Source organism: Musca domestica, unplaced genomic scaffold (genome assembly GCF_030504385.1).
Source record: "Musca domestica strain aabys unplaced genomic scaffold, Musca_domestica.polishedcontigs.V.1.1 29, whole genome shotgun sequence".
NCBI lineage: Eukaryota > Metazoa > Arthropoda > Insecta > Diptera > Muscidae > Musca > Musca domestica.
Window position 1 is genome coordinate 7,313,224 of NW_026712296.1, and position 21,144 is coordinate 7,334,367.

The window sequence follows — 21,144 nt, forward strand, 5'->3', positions numbered from 1 at the left end:
CACCAAACGTCTAATAATTGCCCAAATGGGATGAAATTTGGCACTTACGACCGAATTGAGTCTAGAAGCTAGTATGCCAAATATGATGAAGATCGGTTCAGATATAGCTATAGCTCCCATATATATTGTTCATCCGATTTGTCATATTTGTTACCCACAGCCGTAATATTCACTCTGTAACAACAATATTTGGGGAAATATATCAAATGCAGCTCAGAAATATCTTTGCCAAAATTTATCGAGATCGGTTCAGATTGGGATATATCTCCCATATATATCTTCATCCGATTTCAAATTAATTGTGCACCAAATGGGCAATACAAGTCCGAATTTAAAAGATACAAATGCTTCGGTATATTTGCTCCTTTTAACTTTAAATTATAATCATAGCGTGTATGATTGAATTCTCCTATAAAAACTTTTAATTGTTATGTGAAGCTCTACTAAATTATCAAAGTGTTGTAGGGTATCAAAAATTCGGCCCGCCCGACTTTAGGTCTTTCTTTACTGTTTTTTTTTTTCAAATACGAGGATAGTTCTATAAGGATGCAAAATTTTTAAACTCCTAAGAATAAGCTAAGTTCGACAAGGCCGATCTTTTCATACCCTCCACCATTGCGAATAAACTTTGCAAAATTTAAAAAAATCCTTGAAATTCTGATTACGTCTGCCTGAGAAGGTGATGCCTATAACGAACTCAAGTTTGAGATAATTCTGTTGAAAAATGTAGCCAACATCATCGGGGAGGTGCCGTTGCATGGGGGCTATACGAAGGCGTAAATCTGTAAAGGAAATTTTCTGTCATAGAAGATAGTAATCATTATGAACTCCAAATACCAAATTTTAAACAATTGCGGTAAAAATGGGGCTCAAATCATCAAAATACTGAATATCTGGAGGCTAGCGGATATTTCTATGCAACGACTGAAACACACAAACAGCCTATTTACAGCAAATTCGGATTTAAATTGTGACCAAACAACCAAAAGAACTTAAATCTGCAGGTACAGTTACATAGGGGATATATCAAAACGTGGACTTATAAAGCCCATATTCAATTTAATATATAATATGATTTTCACAGACATGGGAACGGACATCGCTAAATCCAGATAGATTTTTACGCTGATAAAATAATATACCATCCATACCATGGTGGAGGGTATAAAAACGATCTAATCAAGTACCTTTAGATAGGAGTCTCATGTTAAGTTCTGAGAGACTTTTGTCAGTAGTATGTATTCCTTCCAAAAAAAGTCAATATTTGACCTGAATCTTTTTCTCCAGAGCCGTTTATTTGTGTTTTGGGAATTGGTTATAATTATTATACACAAACAAATTAACGGGTCTCCCACACCGGTCACAGACTTATTGGTCCTCCCTCGTACTTTTCGCATTAAATGCATAGCATTTTTTTAAACAGAAATTACAAATGTGTAAATACATTGTGGTTTCTATGCCTATCCTCGCTATCGCATTTTGAATATAAACATGCCATTGAAGCGTTGTCGTTGTATTAAAATGCTGACTTTAATTTAAATAAAGTCCACCGCAATGGAAAAAGGTTATCAGCAAATGAGGCACCACGAATGTTTTATCAGCATCCGATTGCTCTTTTCTATCCGCAAACATTACTCTTAGCGCATGAAATTCCAATTCGTGAAATTGTTTGATTATTGTAAACGTTGGACAAAAGTGAAAAAGAATTCAAAACAAAATAAAATACAAAAAAACTGAGAAATACCATTAGTTTTACATAAAACAAATATGGTGCTCATAAAAGAATTAAATCAAAAAATTGTTATTGCTGCCATACTTGTGTCGTTTGGCTTGATTGTCGGTTCGATATACCTTCACATACGACAGAAACACCATTTCGGACGTTTAAATATCGGCGATGATCGAGTGCATCCAACGACTGGTGTTGGTATGTAAAGCCAGCTTTAAAATTGTATGAATTCTTCCAAAAATTGCAAACATGATTACACTGCACGATAGACGATATATATTTGTGATCTTATCATGTATCCTAACTTTAGATATTTTCCCCAAGGATGGAGATGATACCGGCAGTACAGAAAGTGTCATAAAATCAACTAAACAATTTATTCAAAACATAGAGGAGGATTATAGTTCGGCAAACAGTGGGGAATATGCAAATGATGAATCCTATACAACTATGTCACAATATGGCGGCATGAATTCTGCGGAGCAATCGGATGAATTCACATCATCCGATTCATATGTGGTGGACAATGATTATGCCAATGACTACAGCACTGCGTCCAATGTGCAATCATTCTCTGGGAATGCCATGGATGTCATATCGGATAAATGTTTAAAATGTCTTTGCGTAACAGCAAGTGATTGTCGTCCAGTCAAATGTCAAACTACAGATCCTTGTGGCGTTTATGGTATATCAAAACTATATTGGATTGATGGTGGGAAACAAGTTGTAAAGGATAAACGAAGCATGAATAACACAGAAGAGGAGGAGCATAACGGTAAGTTTTTTTTTCGGCGAATAATATGCGGATATTTTTACCTGATATTTTGTAACGAAATATACTGGATGTTCAGTCCAATAGAAGAGAGACGTGAAAGGGAAATTTTGACACGTGCGTCTTGAGAGTTTACTGAATACAAATAGACAAAACAAAGAAAGGACAAAAGTCAGCACTTGGAAGCCAGATTTTAACCGAATTCAACTATATCTGACGGCAGTATTTATACCCTACACCACAAGGTGGTCAGGGTATTATGTCTTTGCGCATTTGTTTATAACAGGCAGAAGGAAACGAGATAGACCCATAGTTCCTTTTGATGATCTGCATAGAATCACATTCTGAGTCGATTTATGCATGTCCGTCCGTCTGTCCGTCCGTCCGTCTGTCCATGTATTTTTGTAAACAAAGTACAGGTCGCATTTATTGCCCGATCCAGATGAAATTTTGCACAGATCATTTGTTTGACTCAAGGACGAACCCTATTGAAATTGGAAATAATCGGTCAAAATTTAGATATAGCTCCCATATATATCTTCGCCCGATTTGTGTTTTATTGTGCACCAAACGTGTAATATCAGCCCGAATTGTATGGAATTTTGCATATACACCCAAATTAGGTCTGAAAATATGTATGCCAAATTTGATCGAAATCGGTTCAGATATAGCTATAGCTCCCATATATATTGTTCATCCGATTTGTTATTTTTGTCCACCGCCGCCGTAATATGCACTCAGCAACAACAATATTTGGGGAAATATATCAAATACAGCTCAGAAATAAATTTGCTAAATTTTATCGAGATCGGCTCAGATTTGGATATAGCTCCCATATATAACTTCGTCCGATTTACCTTTTAGTGTGCACCAAACGTCTAATATTTGTCCAAATGGGATAGAATTTGGCACTTACGACCGAACTGGGTCTAGAAGCTAGTATATCAAATTTGGTGAAGATCGGTTCAGATGTAGCTATAGCTCCCACATATACTGTTCATCCGATTTGTCATATTTGTTACCCACAGCCGTAGTATGCACTCCGTAACAACGATATTCAGGAAATATATCAAATACAGCTCAGAAATATCTTTGCCAAATTTCATCGAGATCGGTTCAGATTTGAATATAGCTCCCATATATATCTTTATCCGATTTCAAATTAATTGTGCACCAAATGGGCAATACAATTCGGCATATTTAGTCCTTTGAACTTTAAGTTATAATTATAATCATAGCGTGTATGATTGAATTCTCCCATAAAAACTTTTATTGTTATGTGGAGCTCTACTAAATTAGCAAAGTGGTGTAGGGTATCATAAAGTCGGCCCCGCCCAACTTTAAGACTTTCTTTACTGGTTTTATATTGCATGCGATCTCTCGTACGTAATTATACCCTGCACCACATAGTTATATTATGTCTCTGCCCATTTTTTGTAACAGGGAGAAGGAAGAGAGATAGACCCATAGTTACTTTTAAGAATCTTCATATAATCACTTTTTGACACCATTTATTCATGTCAGCCCGTCCGTTTGTCTGTCCATGCATTTTTGTAAACAAAGTGCAGGCCGCATTTATTATCAGATTGAGATTAAATTTTCCAAACCAAATTAGTTTGCCCCAAGGACGAACCCTATTAAAATTGGTGAGAATCGGCTCAAACTTAGATATAGCTCCCATATATCTTCTAGCGATTTTGGGTTAATTGTGCTTGGTGGATGGCCAATATCGGTACAAATGACCTTAAATTTGACACCTCCAACTGAATTCAGTCTAGAAGAAAGTACATCAAATTTGGAGAAAATCGGTTCAAATATAGCTATAGCTCGCATATACAGGGTGAGATAAAAAAATGCAAAAGTCAAACGCCATAATTTTTACTTTTATTTAATTTTATTGAATGAAAACAACAAATGCCGGAAATAGCACCAGATTTTAGAATATGTTTAGATTTATTCGAATTGGTTTTGCACGAATTATGGCCCTCAAAACGGCCAATGAAAGCGTCACACGCTGCCCGAATGATGCTCTGCGGTATTTTGGCCTATTCCTGGCGAAGCGCTTGCTTGAGGTGATTGACACTTTGGTATTTTTTAGTACCAACCTTGCTTTCTAAAATGCTCCAGACACAATAGTCCAACGGATTGGTATCCGGAGATTTTGGTGGCCATTGTGCGCTGGAAATGAAGCGAGGAACCTCATTTTGTAACCATTCTTGGGTGGCGCTTGCTGAATGCTGTTGGAATGTGTGTATTTTGCCAGTTGGCAGGTTAATTTTGTAAATGGGTCATGTCGCTCCACCATATCCTCCAAATATTCGGTATTTTGATGATGAAATTTCGTATTTGAAGATCTTAATGACAAATGTCGGATGACCCCAAATATCAAAATATATTTCATTAAATGTTACTATAAATACCTAAAGAAAATAAATCTATACTTTTATCGCATATCAAAAGAAAAATATTAAACCGAATGGTGGAGGGTATTAAAATGTAAATAATATTTACACAAATATGACAAGCAAAGTTTTTTTCTGGCGTCATTTCGTAAATGTACAAAGAACTGCAAAATATTTTAACATAGTAAAAGAGAAAGCTTTTAAAATAAACCCTAGTATTATAGACTCATTATCTTCGGCGGGGATTTACTTTAAACGCGAAACTCTGCGATAATATCTTGGATAAACTCATATAGTTATATCAACAATAATTTTAAATAATCTTATTGTTTTTTTTTTTTTTCTTTTTCAGATTATTTACGATGTGTCGTCAATGACGCGTGTGCAAAAAATACAATAAATTCTTATCTTAAACGATATCGCAGAGATTGTAATAAAGATGGAGTTATTGACTGTGCTGATTTTATATCTCTGCATGTGTTTGGACCATCTGGATGTACATACCAGAAGTTCCCTCTAATACAAAAATTTCGAATGAATCAGTGTCTCAAAGAAATGAATTTAACTTCCATTACATAAAAAGATATTACATTTATGTCTTTAAAGTGTAACTGTCATAAAAATAACAAATAAATATATATTTAATTAGGAATTTTTATTTAAACTCACCGATACTATGTTCCTGGATATAAACGAGTGTATGCATACTGAGGTGACATTTTCTGGAAAAAAGAAAAACTAATACCTTAGTACTTTATTTAAGAACAATGTACCGTAAAGGCAGAAAAGATAGATGAAACAGTTTATCAATATATGTAATTAATAAAAAACGGAAACGAATTAACCAGACAAAACAGATACGTATTCAATATTTTAATTTCATTTTTATACCCTACACCACAAGGTGGTCAGGGTATTATGTCTTTGTGCATTTGTTTGTAACAGGCAAAAGGAAACGAGATAGACCCATAGTTCCTTTTGATGATCTGCATAGAATCACATTCTGAGTCGATTTATGCATGTCCGTCCGTCTGTCCATGTATTTTTGTAAACAAAGTACAGTTCGCATTTATTGCCCTATCCAGATGAAATTTTGCACATATCATTTATTACCTCCTATTGAAATTGGAGATAATCGGTAAAAATTGAGATATAGCTCCCATATATATCTTCGTCCGATTTGCCCTTTTTTGTGCACCAAACGTCTAATATTTGCCCAAATAGTATTACATTTTGCACATACAACCAAATTGGGCCCAAATAAATATGCCAAATTTGATCGAAATCGGTTCAGATATAGCTATAGCTCCCATATATATTGTTCATCCGATTTGTTATTTTTGTCCTCCGCAGCCGTAATATGCATTCTGTAACAACAATATTTGGGGAAATATGTTAAATGCAGATCAGAAATACCTTTGTTAAATTTAATCGAGATCGGTTCAGATTTGGATATAGCTCACATATATAACTTCGTCCGATTTACCCTTTTTTGTGCACCAAACGTCTAATATTTGTCCAAATGAGATGGAATCTGGCACTTACGACCGAATTGAGTCTAGAAGCTAGTATGTCAAATTTGGTGAAGATCGGTTCAGATATAACTATAGCTCCCATATATAATGTTCATCCGATTTGTTATATTTGTTACCCACAGCCGTAATATGCTCTCCGTAACAACGGTTTTTAGGGAAATATATCAAATACCACTCAGAAATATCTTTGCCAAATTTTATCGAGATCGATTCCGATTTGGATATAGCTCCCATATATATCTTTATCCGAATTTAAAAGATTCAAATGCTTTGGCATATTGAGTCTTTTGAACTTTAAATTGTAATTATAATCGTAGCGTGTATGATTGAACTCTCCCATAAAAACTTTTAATTGTTATGTGGAGCTCTACTAAAATAGCAAAGTGGTGTAGGGTATCATAAAGTCGGCCCCGCCCGACTTTAAGGCTTTCTTTACTGGTTAAATAATGTCACAGTCCTGCAAACGTTTTATCTTGGCTTTTAATCGGAACTATGGGGTTAGGCGCCCTATGTCGTGTTAATGGAAATCAGTATCAATGTAAAGGTCAGAGGTGCGTCTTTGATGTATTTGTCATATATACATATATATATTCTTGGTCAGCGTAAAATTCTGAGATGTACCCCCCATAATCGGTATTTTGATGATTTTGGCCACATTTTTTATGGAATCGTCTTAAAATTGACGCAAGGAGATCCTTGTGAGTATTTTACTCCCAGAAATAGAATTGTCCATATAGGTTTACGAAATCGTATATCCCCATATACAAAAAAACGGCACCTCCCGATATTCGGTACTTTGATGATTGTAGCCAAACTTTTCAATGAAATTGTCTGAAAATCCACACCAGGAGTTACTTCTGAGTACTTTATCCCCTGCAAGAGAATTGTAAATATAGGTTCACGATATGGAATATACAAAGGTACCCGCCAATATTCGATATTGATGATGATTTTAGCGAAATTTTTTACCGTAATTGTTTCAATTTCGTATTGCATATGCAGGTCCAGGTATTCGTATAGACCTCATATAACGGTTCCTCCTTATATTCGGTATTTTGATGATTTTTGCGACATTATCCACGGGAATTGATTCAAATTTCATATTTAGAGTTCATATTGGGTTCTACATCCTGTGACTGAAATCCCTCCCTATATTCGGTGACCCCTCCCTATATTCGTTATTTTTATGATTTGGCGACATTATACACTGAAATTGTTTCAAATTTCGTAATATAAGGTCGCATTTGTTTGTTGAAAATTTGCGATTTCCTTCCAAATAGGAGAGTGTATACGAAGTTCGACTCGGCCGAACTTACTACTTTTTCACTCGCTGTAAGTTTTTATACCCTACACCACATAGTGGTAAGGGTATTATGTCTTTGTGCATTTGTTTGTAACAGGCAAAAGTAAACGAGATAGACCCATAGTTCCTTTTGATGATCTGCATAGAATCACTTTCTGAGTTGATTTATGCATGTCAGTCCGTCTGTCCGTCCGTCCGTCTGTCCATGTATTCTTGTGAACAAAATGCAGGTCGCATTTATTATCCGATTGAGATGAAATTTTGCACATGTCATTTGTTTGACCCAAGGACGAACCCTATTGAAATTGGAAATAATCGGTCAAATTTTAGATATAGCTCCCATATATATGTTCGTCCGATTTGCCTTTTATTGTGCACCAAACGTGTAATATCAAGCCGAAAATTATGGAATTTTGCACATGCAAATTAGGCCTTAAAAAAAGTATGCCAAATTTGATCGAAATCGGTTCAGATATAGCTATAGCTCCCATATATATTGTTCATCCGATTTATTATTTTTGTCCTCCGCAGCCGTAATATGCACAAAATTTGGGTAAATATATCAAATACAGCTCAGAAATACAATTGCTAAATTTTATCGAGATCGGTTCCGATTTGGATATATGTCCCATATATAACTTTGTCCGATTTACCTTTTATTGTGCACCAAACGTCTAATATTTGCCCAAATGGGATGAAATTTGGCACTTACGACCGAATTGAGTCTAGAAGCTAGTATGCCAAATTTGATGAAGATCGGTTCAGATATAGCTATAGCTCCCATATATATTTTTCATCCGATTTGTAGTATTTGTTACCCACAGCCGTAATATTCACTCTGTAACAACAATATTTGGGGAAATATATCAAATGCAGCTCAGAAATATCTTTGCCAAATTTTATCGAGATCGGTTCAGATTGGGATATATCTCCCATATATATCTTCATCCGATTTCAAATTAATTGTGCACCAAATGGGCAATACAAGTCCGAATTTAAAAGACACAAATGCTTCGGTATATTTGCTCCTTTTAACTTTAAATTATAATTATAATAATGTATGATTGAATTCTCCTATAAAAACTGTTAATTGTTATGTGGAGCTCTACTAAATTATCAAAGTGGTGTAGGGTATCATAAAGTCGGGCGGGGCTTTCTTTACTGGTTTTCATTTGTTTCTTACAGCGACTCGAGATATTCAATATTTATTTTTAAAATTAAACCACATTTTCAGTCACCCCTTTGATAAAATATTTCTGAATAAACAAGTAAAACAATGCTATGTTCGGTCGGGTCGATCTTTTTAAACATTACACTATGAAGTATACAAAACCTTTAAAAAGAAATAATCTCATAATTTATTATTAAAACGTGTTCCATTTTAATAATCTATATATAAAAGAAAGTTGTGTTAGTTACTACGCTTATAACTTAAGAACCGCTGGACTGATTTTAACGATTCATACATATTCGGAATTGTCTGCTGTTCGAAAAGGATAATATCCAAACAAATCGCGTAAAAATGTGATATATATTAACATTTTCATTTTGACTTTTGAAATGTACAATAGTAATGTTTTATTTTGCATGATTTTTTCCATTTTGACTTACTTTTTTCTAATGTACATTTGTAGTGTTTTTTATATCTTATTTTTGAATTCGAATATTAATACCAGTTTATTTAATTGACATGATTTCTTGAGAACTGTAATTGAGGGCGGGTTACATGGAAGTGTAGTACCGAATTATGTGGTGGCAAAGCTAAATAAAACCAAAGTTAATATATAATTACTTTTTCAAAACCGTTAAAAAATCACGAAAAAGAGATCTTATTGCAAAAATTCTCAAATCGAAAAAAATGTCAATGGGATCGAATTTTAAAATAATAGTACAAACTTTGTGAGGATCTTTAAACATTTGCTGTAAAAAGTTGAAGATTTTTTCAATTTGTTATTCTTTTTTTTTTTTGTCAATTTTTTTCAATTTGTATTATCATATTGAATTCGGTGGATTTTTTGTGAACAAAATAAAGACAAATTTTTCACCAAAAAAAAAAATGAAATAAGTGCGAAATAGGATGTTAACTGACATCTACCTTTCAACTCCAGGGCCTACATCGTGGTTCAGCTGGAAGATGCGAACACATTTAAGCTAACAAAAATGACCAAAAAAGCCTAATGGGGCTCATTTCAAAGCGTGGACCTACTTCTTTCATGTAACAATAATCCGTCCAATGAGAGCTCAAAATGCAAAATTCAGGTCATGATATCGATCATAACTCACGGATAAGATTACAACCCGATTTCATATTTATATAACCATCGTATGATTTAAGCTATTTTTGGGGTCTTGGTCACTTTTTTCATTTTTGGCACTTATTTGGCATCTTTGTTTCTAAGGGGTAGAGAACCTCTTCGCATAAAATTTGAAATTTTCAGAGTAGGGCCCATATTGGTCTTGATCACATTCATCAATTGATTTGGCTAAAAAATTGTGTTTATGCTGCCCTGGGGTAGGAAACCATCATACAGATAATTGTCACATTGGAATTTATTTAAGTAAAGTCCCCACATTGGAGTATCCCCAAGTCCACTTTCACATCTAATGTGTGATCAGAAAAGAAAATGTTGTATTCTATTGAATTTGTAACCCCCAGGAGAATATTGGTTGGGATTTGGAATGTATATCTTTATGAAATAAATTGTGAAAACATAAACAAATTAGAAATATAAGAAAGTAGAAAGTAGAAGTAGTAAAGTAGTAGTAGAATTATACTATGATGAAAAATATGGACTTTATGGGGTCTTACGGTAATGGGTGTAAAATAGTAATTATATTTGACTATTCTGAAATCATTCTGCCCTCAATTATGAGGTGGATAAAACTATTTTTACTTATTTAAATCACGCGAAATTTTTTTCAGTTTGACATGTTATGTTGTTCTGCTATATTTTTGATTTGGCCTCTATTTGTCATCTTGGATTATAAGGGGTAGAAAAAAGTTTTCAATGTAGGTCGATGTTTCGGAGTAGTGCCCATATAAAGGTACCCCCTGATTTTAATACAATTTTTTAGGGTTTGGCTAAAAATGTGTATTTGGGGGTGAAAATCTTACACAAAAATTTAAACATATCTACAAATTTTAGAATTTTCTCCATGTAATAGTACCCCCTCAAGTCCGCCTTTTGGCGGACAAACAGACAGACATGGTTAGTCGGACTTATGAGGACTCTAATGCACAATCTGAGGTGCTAATGGGTTTAAAAAAGTAATTAACTTTGGCTATTCTTAAATCATTCAGCCCTCAATTATGAGGTGTACAAAATACATAAAATTCCAAATTACTGCTAATTTGATTGGAAATTTTTGCTACGATTTTTACCATACTAAAAATTAATTTGATCCCTTACATGGGGATAAGATTGATATATACTTTTTAATAGATTTGTATAGCACATCCACACATTTGAAGCCCACTGCTTAAATATGAGTACAGGTATTTTAAAACACTTTTAATCGAGCAGTACGTGAACACTTATATCAGTCATATCTGTGAATAATTATGCTTTGACAAATATGCATAATAGACAAAAACTACGGACCGGAAACGCGGACCGGTCCAGCTAGTAAATAAATAAATAACTGTTAGAGAATGCAGTTAACGACAATTTTCTGTTTTATTTGGATTTTAAGTTCCAAATTTGGAACAATTCCAATAAAAATATGCCTAAAATCATCAAAATTAGGAATACCGGTGAGTACAGCTTTATGGGGGCTATTTGATAACGTGACGCTATGCAGACAAATATCTGCTACAGTGAACATCAAATATCAATTTGTAAAAATATCTGCTGAAAAATATAGCCTTAAATACCAAATTTCGGGCGGTACCATTATAAGGGGGCTATGGGAAGACGTGGATCTATGTAGACATTATTCTACTCCTGGATGTTAAAACACTGCTAACTATAAATACTAAATTTTAAACAATTTCATTATTATTCGAGAAGTTACAAACGGAATAAAAAAGTTAATATACTCCACAAAGTATGGTGGAGGGTATAAAAAAACAATAATACAACTGTGAAAATCATAATTTATATATTCACCAGACAGTTGAAAAATAAACATCAAAATGCTAACATCACAAAGGAAACAACAACTGTCCATAGCCGTCACATCAATATGTCTAATCCTAGTTATTGGAATGGCATTTCGACATTTTGGACATGGGACACATTTCAATCATAAAGTCAAATTAGTATCTGAAAAAATGAAAGGTATGTTTTGAAAATAATATCCAATATACCATTATATTATTTGTAAGGCTTTTGTATTTCTTTAGCAAAAGAGGCAACAAGTGAAAATGTTAAGATAATATTATTGGAAAATATGACAAACGGTAGTAATGGAACACGTCGTAAGTCTAGTGATAACAAGATACAGCCTATGGATGAGCAGTGCATGCATTGTCTTTGTACAACCATCAATGATTGCAAGCCGGTGAAATGTTTGAAAACGTATACATGTGGAATATTTGAAATTTCCCACAGCTATTGGATGGATAGTGGTAAAACAGTACTTAATGGCAATTTGAATTATTATACTGGTGGCGAAGAGGAATTCCGAGGTAATTTATTGAACTTTTTAATGATTCATTTTTGTTTGTGACAAAGCAATTTTAATATTGAAAAAAAAAATGGCAACAAGCTTTTTTTGCTAAAAAAAAAATACCAATGACTATGATAAATTATGGGTTTGACAAGTTTCTGCTCAAAAACTACACTGTGCGACAGCATAAATACGCACTTGCTCTATTCTTCCCATTCTGGTTTGTGGCAGCTCACAGATGACGAATATGCCTTTGGTTTATATGGGTCACTTCGAAAATTGATTTTATAATGGTAAATATAGAGAAACCCGACTTTCTTGGATTTTCAATTTTAAACGTGCATAGTTTCTATATTCTTTGAAAGGTCAATTGTTAACTCGCAAACAAATCAACCATTTTTAAAATCGGTTACAAAATGGCAAAGTTACAGTGGCTTAAGTGTTAAAAATGCATCAAAGAACAGGAACTGGCATCAAAGAAAAAATTGTCTTCGTGCTATACATATCGTAGTACTATTTATCTTAAGGACATTTTATAAGCTTTCAAAAACTGGAAAAATTATTAAAATCGCTTGAGAATAGACGAGTTAGAACTTTGTTATACCCTACACCATATAGTGGTAAGAAATCGGTTTAAATATAGCTATATCTCCCATATCATATCTCCCAACAATCATATTTGATACCGTGCATCAGACACTGCTCGAAAATACCTCTGCCAAATTTTATCGAGATCGGTTCAGATTTTTATATATCTTCGATATACAGCTTCATCCGATTTTACGGTTATTGCTCACCATATATGTAATATCAACCCAAATTGAATAGATTTTTTCATATTCAACCGAATTTTACCACTCGGAGAAAATCAGTCCGGTATGTCTATTGCTCTAATAAATATTTTTATACACACCATATAGTGGTAAGGGTATTATGTCTTTGTGCATTTGCTTATAACATGGAGACGGAAGCGAGATAGACCCATATTTACTTTTGAGAATCCTCGTAGAATCACTTTCTGAGTCGATTTATCCACGTCAGTCCGTCCGCCCGTCCGTGTATTCTTGTGAACAAAATACAGGTCGTATTTGCTGATAATCGGATCAAATTTAGATATAGCTCCCATATATCATCAACCGATTTCGAGTTAATTGTGCACCAAATGGCTAATATAAGTTCAAATGGCCTGTATTTTGGTACATTCCACCGAATTCAGTCTAGAAGCAAGTAAATGAAATTCGGAGAAAATCGGTTCAGATATAGCTATAACTCCAAAATATATATTTCATCCGATTGTGTGTTTGAGCCTCTCACATTCGTAATATGCATTCGACAACTATGATATTTGGTACCAAATATCTTATATAGCTCGGAAATACATTTGTCAAAGAACGGCTAAGGTTTCATATATTTCCCTAATCCTATTTTAAGTTTTATTCTTAAAAAAATGGCTAATATCAGCCAAAATGCAACTAGGCTCCAATATATATTTTTGAATACAATCTTCCTCCTAAAGCAATCTCTAATTGCTCTAAAGTCAAATGTTAATAGGTGGTATGATCTACTTAAAATAAATTCTTTTGTTACGAGAATTCTACTAAATATGCATAGTAAAGTAGGGTATCATATAGTAGGCCCCTGGTTTAATATAATCCTTATCAAACCCGTTGTAAAAAATTAAAGTTATGCACGTGTAAAGATGAAAATCCAAGAAACTCAGATTGCCTCTATAATTATAAAATCAATTTTCCCAGACCCAGAAAAACCAAAGGCATATTTGTAATTTTGGGCCCATCAAACCACAATTGGAACATTAGAAGAATTGTGTATTTTTTCGAAGATTTGTGTCACAGTGCTATGATTTCGAACTATAATTTCCGTAAACGACATGACTGATTAAGATAACGCAGAAATAATTTAGATATTTTAATGAGTATATACCGCCATATGAACTGATTACGTTTGGGTACAATTACATTGCTGGGCGTTATGTTCCGTCGCTAATAAATATATATTTTTCATTATTTTGCATTAGCTAATGAAAATATTCTTTAATTTTTCAGACTATCTTCAATGTATTAATGACGACAAATGTTCCCGTGAAACTGTTATTAAATATATGCAACGCTTCCAGGAGGACTGTAATAAGGATGGTGTGATTGACTGTTACGATTATATTGCACTTCATTTGCTTGGCCCCAAGGGTTGTAAGACACAACCTCTTGCCGCGTATCACAAAATGCGAATGCATTTATGCTTGAAATGATTCATTGGATTAAGCTACACTTATATTGATAGATAAAATTATATAAAACACAGTACCATACGAAGAAAAGTTAATAATTTAAATAAATATTTAATATTTTAATAAATATTTACTTAAAACAATATGGAAAGACCATACTATTGAATTTCTTTGATTGACAACCACAATGTTGTTGGTGTAAAATTATTAGTTGTTACTTTATGCACAATAAACAATGAAATCGGATGAAGATATATATGGGACCTATATCCAAATCTGATCCAATCTCTATAAAATTTAACAGATATCGTTTTTGTGAAGAGTATTTTACGGGTGTGAGAGAGTAAAATACAAAATCGGATAAAACCTATATATGGGACCTATAGCTATATATTAACCGATTTTGATATCCTTCCTTTCAGAATTCGGATTCGTTAGTATGTACCAAAATCCATTCAATTCGGGCTTATATTAACAATTTGGTGCATAATAAACTTAAAATCGTACGAAGATATTTATGGGAGCTATATATTAATCTGAACCGATCTCGATAAAATTTGGCAAAATTATTTCTGAGCTGTATTTGATATATTTCTCCGGACATTGTTGCATATTACGACTGTGGAGGAGAAATCGGATAAGGAATTTATATGGCAGCTATAGCTATATCTGAACCGATGTTCACCGAATTTGACACTCCACATAAAACAGTACCACCCCACATTCGGTATTTTGATGATTTTCGCGACATTATTCACAGGAATAGTTTCAAATTTCCTATTTGAAATTCCTAATGGGTTCTACAGTCTATGACAGAAAATTGTCTTTGCAGGTCCAGGACTTCGTACAGCTCCTAAATATCTGTATATTCAGTATTTTGATGATTTCAGTGACATTATTCACCGAAATTGTTTCAAATTTTTATTTGAAGTTCCTAATAGGTAAATCCCTGTATTCGTTATTTTTATGACTTTAATAGAATTTTTAATGGATTCTATTTTTATACCCTACAACACTATGTGTTGGGGGTATTACGAGTTTGACTGGTTCAAAAATTATGTAACACCTCGGAATATTGGTTTCCCACATAGGAAAGTATATATGGATCTTCCTATCTCGCCGAGATGAATCGATCTAGCTATGTATGTCCGTCCGACCGTCTGTCCATGTTAATTTGTAATCAAGCTACAGGTCGCAATTATGAACCGATCCTCACGAAATTGAAAATGGAGGTGGGGTTATGGTCAGAATAGAACCCTATTGTTTTTGGAGATGATCGCTCGATATTTAGGGGTTGAAATGGACCAAAAACAGAAAAATTTCCTGATTTTGCAGTTGCTCTATAGGCCACAATTATAAACCAATCGACCCGAAAATTTACATGGAGTTAGAGAATGGGAGTGGGGAGAAAGGGCTGACATCGGACAAAAATTAGCGGGTAAAATAGACCCTAACTTTTATGTAAGAAAATAGGAACATTTCCCCTAAACCGCGAATATTTTCAATCCCAGCAAAATCACAAATACATTAAAAGATAACTTCTGGCCATTACAGTGATGCTAATAGCCAAGAAATTGGATATATAGCAAAATAGGTACAATATATATGTAAAAGAATAATATTTATATAGTGCTTGTAAGTCAAGAACCGCAATTCGGAATGGTCCCTTGCCAGAAACGGATAAAATCTAGGAAATTCGCGAAAAATATACCAATAAAAGAGGTAATATCTTTTGTCATATTTTTTATAGCATGCGATTTTTTTAATTTGACTTAAAATTTTGAATTGTTAATTTTCTAAATGTTTACACCCCCCAACACTACGTTTTGTGGGTATTATATGCATATCGCATTTATCGTCGGATCCTCACGAAATTTTGAATGGGGGGTAGGGTTGGGGTCAGAATTAAAGCCTATTGTTCTTAAAATATGGATTTAGAGGTGCAAATGGACTAAAAAAAAAATAATTTTTTCTAAATTAATAGTTGCTCTATAGGCCACAATTGAAAACTAATACACCCGGAATTTCGCATCAGAAGAGAGGGAGAGGGACGGGGAAGAAGTCTAACATTTTGGTTGACCATTGGATCATATTTAGCTGTAAAATGGACCACAACTTTCGTGTGAAATTATTTTGAATGTTTAACAAAACTACGGAGTCCGTATATATTGGCCAAATTCTCCGGGTCAAAAAACTAAGGGCAACCTCTTGGCAGGGCTCTTTGACATTATTTCAAAAACGAAATCTTCCAAAATGGATTTGGATATAAGGGGACTTCGAACATATTGTAGTGTTGTAGGGTATTATATGGTCGGCCCCGCACGACTATAGCCTTTACTTACTTGTTTTAATTTATATATATATATATTTTTTTTTTTTGAACATTTTCAAATTCGTTCCAAATCAAGGAGGGTTATTCAAAGGCTTTTTGACTTGTGTTTACATACAAATTATGGTCTATTTCACCCTCCACATAATAAACACTAGCGCCATCCACAATTCCGATTGTTCTATAATTTGACCTCTAAAGCAATTACAAATTCAAGAAATGTTTCTGTTTTTGGTCCATTTCAACCCCTAAATATTTTGACATCATCTCCCCAAAAGATACGCTTCTATTCTGTCCATGCGAAATTTCGTGAAGATTGGACAATAATTTCGACCTGTATCGTAATTACAATTAACATGGACAGACGGACGGACACATTAGCTAGATTTACTTAACTTGGCGAGATAAGAAGCTCCATATATATATAAAATAATCAAACGTATAATGACAATGAGAACTTTTAACTTCTTCAAATTCGCTTCTCTAATATAAAAGTGTTAACTTTAATGGGATTGGTTATGATATAAGTTAGCTATCCTTTGAAAAAAGGAAATCGCAGAGCTAAGATAATTTCAATTTCCTCTAAGGAATATAATTTCTCTTAAAGATGTTCTATATTTTCTGTGGAATGAATAAAGAAATGTTGAATGAACCTTCCTTGAAATAGATACCCATACCTCAGTATAAAGCAAAAAAATATTCTAGTCACGCAAAATAAATTAGGGCAACTTTGTCTATATAATGATTGTATTTTTGCACTTAAAAGCTATTTTGAGACTGTGAACGAAATGAATGAATGTATGTGTGTGGGACTGTTTTACTGTCAGAGTTGCCAATTTGTGTTTAGTTTGTGGCTGTCAATTACCATTCCAGTTACACAGGGGAAAATCTCTCACTTCAAAATCGTCTATCTGAGTTTTAAATCTGTCAATCAATGGATAATAAACCCTATTGTCACCAAAGGACCACGTTTTCCCATATCCCCCATGAAACGCTACCTTCCGATTTGCGGTATTTTTATATAGATGAGCCCACATTTTCAGTAAATTGAAAGACATCTTTGAATATTTTCTTTTTTACTGCACTTTCGGGAAAATTTCAAACAATTTTTTTTTTGCTGAATGTCGAAATTTTGTATACATATCACAGATAAGGTGAAGAATATGTTGTCTTTTTTTGAGAGAGGGCAATCCTATTCGCAGCAAAACTCTATTACTACAACAACTGTAAATTACATTGGGTGGTTGGTTGTCACCCACCCTAAAGACAAAAACGTATATTAATATTTCGTTATTTTCCTTTTCTCAAAGAACCAACCAGAAGGTGATAATAAAGTAAATGGTGATGAAGACAAAGTCGACGTTTGTCGTCCCCTCTGTCGTCTATGATGATAATAATGACAATGACGTTAGATATTTTGCGGATGCCTATAAAGAAAAACTACGGAACGTGTTTGAACCTTAGTTCGGGGGTTATTGAAATGAAAGTGGTGAAGTTAGGAGAAGTGGCAATTGAAGTTAATGACAATTTGTACAATCATGTCTGTGCATTTGGTGATGTGGCGCACCAACGCGGCCATTTAAATGCATGAATGAACAAAGCCCAGAATTAAATTATGAAATTTAAGGGTGCAGATTTATTTTTGCATTTATCTAACATATAGAGCTCTCCTCCTACAGTATTCGCATAAATACTCACCTGATATTTGTCTGACGTATTTCGATAAGATTTTTCATTTAGATTCTACAGGTCTGAGAAAGGGCTGTTCGCTTCTTTATAAACCTTTGTTTGTAATATGAAGAATGAAGCGAGATAGTCCATAGTTACTTTTGAGAATCTTCATAGAATCATGTTCTGGGTCGATTTATGAATGTCAGTCCGTCTGTCCATGTATTTTTGTGAACAAAATGCAGGTCGCATTTATTATCCCATTGACATAAAATTTTCCAAAAAAGATTGGTTTTGCCCAAGGACAAACCCTATTGTGGTTCAAATTTAGATATAGCTCCCATATATATCTTCAACCGATTTCGGGTTAATTGTGCACTAAATGGCCAATATCAGTGTATATTACATGAATTTTGGCACATCCGACCGAAATCAGCCTCGAAGCAAGTACTTCAAATTTGGTGGAAATCAGCTCAGATATACATATAGCTTCCATATATATTTGGATATTGCTCCAAATGGCCAATATCAGTCCAAATGACTTGCGTTTTGGTGCATACGATCGAAATAAACCTAGAAGCAAGTTCATCAAATTTGGTCAAAATCGGTTCAGATATAGCTCTAACTCCCATATATATTTCATCCGATTTGGGATTACGTTTTTTTAATTTTTGTCAAGGTCGGTTTAGATTTGTATATAGGTCAGACATATATTTTTATCCGATTCCAGTTTTTTTGTACACCAAATGGCAAATATCAGTACAAATGGAGTGAATTATGACACTTCCGACGGAATTCAACCTAGAAGCTTGTACTTTAAAACTCGGTTTGGATATATCTTTAGCTCGCATATATAAGTTTCCGATTTATGATTTTAATTCCCTTACATGCGTTATAAACTCTCCACAATAATGATATTTGATACTGGGCATCAGACACTGCTCAAAAATACCTCTGCCAAATTTTTTTGTAATATCATCCCAAATTGAACAAATCTATTGCTCCAATAAACATTTTTTAATATTTCTTGAATTTCAGTTTTCTTCATTTTAATGAGGAAATATTATGAATCTTAAATGAAATGTTCGCTTTTTTAAGTAGATACATAGTGGTATTTACAACTTCAATTAAGAATTATTTTGCTGCCATGGAACACCACCCATGTGAGTCAAAATGGGTAAAAAGTTTTCGATATTCTGCACATTGAGGGATTTATCAATATAAGCAAATCTATTGGAAATTAGAGAAAAACTTTAACATAAAATTGGTGAGCTGGTCGATGCCCAGATCAGATGGATGGGGGTATATTAAATTTGTCATTCCGTTTGTAACACTTCGAAATATTCGTCGGAGACACTATAATATGCATATATTAAAAATTAAGACAAAAATCTAAGTCAATGAAACCATAAGTATTTTGAAATCAAGATAGATTAATGAAATTCGTATATGGTTGGTATTGAATATGGACTATATCGGTCCACATTTATGTATAGCCGTCACATACAATTATCCACTGATTTTCGGTATTAAAATATTTCCAACCGAATCAGCCTCTCATTGGATAGATGAACTCCTCGCTCAAAATATTCAATGTAAGTCAACTTCTTGTATCGACTTCCATGTTATAAGGGTACATCCGTATAAGGGCAGATGCTGATTTTCATATTTAGGTCCACATTTCCAACCAACTCAGCTGTATTTCAACATTCTGCATTATGAGTGGCTAGTTAACTCCTCGAAATTTGTCCAATATAGGTCCACTTTGAATATGGACTCCCTGCTTTTCGGCAGGTTTAAGTTTCGGACGCAATTTCCAAAATTAATTTAATTTAAGTTGAAATTTGGGGTCCTCATAAACTTCTAGTGAAAAATATTCAACGTATGTCCAGTTTATGGTATCGAGTTATTGAAAGCGTTGGTCCTCATAACAAACATTTTGGGTTCCCCTCGCGAAAATATTTTACGTATGTACACACTATGCTACAGCCCTCACTAATATTCAGAAGTTTGTAGGATTCGGGTACTATTTGCAACCAAATCAGATGATACCATAACTCCTCGCCAAAAACATTCAATGTAGGTCCCTTTATAGGTATAGTCCCACATATCAGTACCTTCTGATTTTCGGTGTTTTGAGTGCTTTAGCTTAATTTTCAATCAAAATCAGTTAAGTAAATGCGTTTGTTATAGCCCTCATCTAACGGCACCTTCTTATTTTCCCTATTTTGAAGATTTCGTCTTAATTTCTTACCAAATTCGTTATAATTTGACATTTTGGCTTCGTTACGCGTATATTTGATCCCCTAAGAAAATATTCAATGTAGGCATAACTCCTATGTAAGGGAACTACGAAATTTCTGGTATTTGAGAATTGTTTATTTATTATACCCTCCACATAATATGGAGGGTATATTAAGTTTGTCAAATATATTCTAATAATATATTCAAATATATCCACAAAATAATATATTCTTGATCAGCATAAAATTCTATGTCGATTTAGCGATGTCCGTCTGTCTGTGGAAATCACTCCGAGCGAAATGAGGT

General features: G+C 33.8%; 2 protein-coding genes across 2 annotated transcripts in view; one reads left to right on the forward strand and one right to left on the reverse strand.

Annotated features, from left to right (window-relative positions):
* The window catches only part of LOC101889270 (GTP-binding protein Rhes), a 42,434-nt gene extending 36,768 nt beyond the window's left edge, over positions 1 to 5,666 (reverse strand). Inside the window, exon 1 of the mRNA XM_005190794.4 lies at positions 5,573 to 5,666. The gene's annotated coding sequence lies outside the window, so the exon portion shown is untranslated. The remainder of the gene's footprint in view (positions 1 to 5,572) is intronic.
* Positions 1,567 to 14,679, forward strand: LOC109614089 (uncharacterized). The gene is made up of 6 exons (XM_020039375.2): positions 1,567 to 1,927; positions 2,040 to 2,504; positions 5,256 to 5,480; positions 11,866 to 12,021; positions 12,087 to 12,371; positions 14,416 to 14,679. Exons 1-6 carry the CDS (start codon positions 1,768 to 1,770, stop codon positions 14,616 to 14,618), a joined length of 1,494 nt encoding a protein of 497 aa, XP_019894934.2. The 5' UTR covers positions 1,567 to 1,767; the 3' UTR covers positions 14,619 to 14,679.
* The last annotated feature ends 6,465 nt before the right edge of the window (positions 14,680 to 21,144 follow it).

What these genes read in the sequence shown, in the direction of transcription:
- LOC109614089 (XM_020039375.2), top strand. Translation starts at nt 1,768, where the DNA reads ATGGTGCTCATAAAAGAATTAAATCAAAAAATTGTTATTGCTGCCATA. An exon ending in AGAAGAGGAGGAGCATAACG is followed by an intron (nt 2,505 to 5,255) that starts GTAAGTTTTTTT and finishes TTTCTTTTTCAG; the next exon opens with ATTATTTACGATGTGTCGTC. An exon ending in TGGCGAAGAGGAATTCCGAG is followed by an intron (nt 12,372 to 14,415) that starts GTAATTTATTGA and finishes TTAATTTTTCAG; the next exon opens with ACTATCTTCAATGTATTAAT.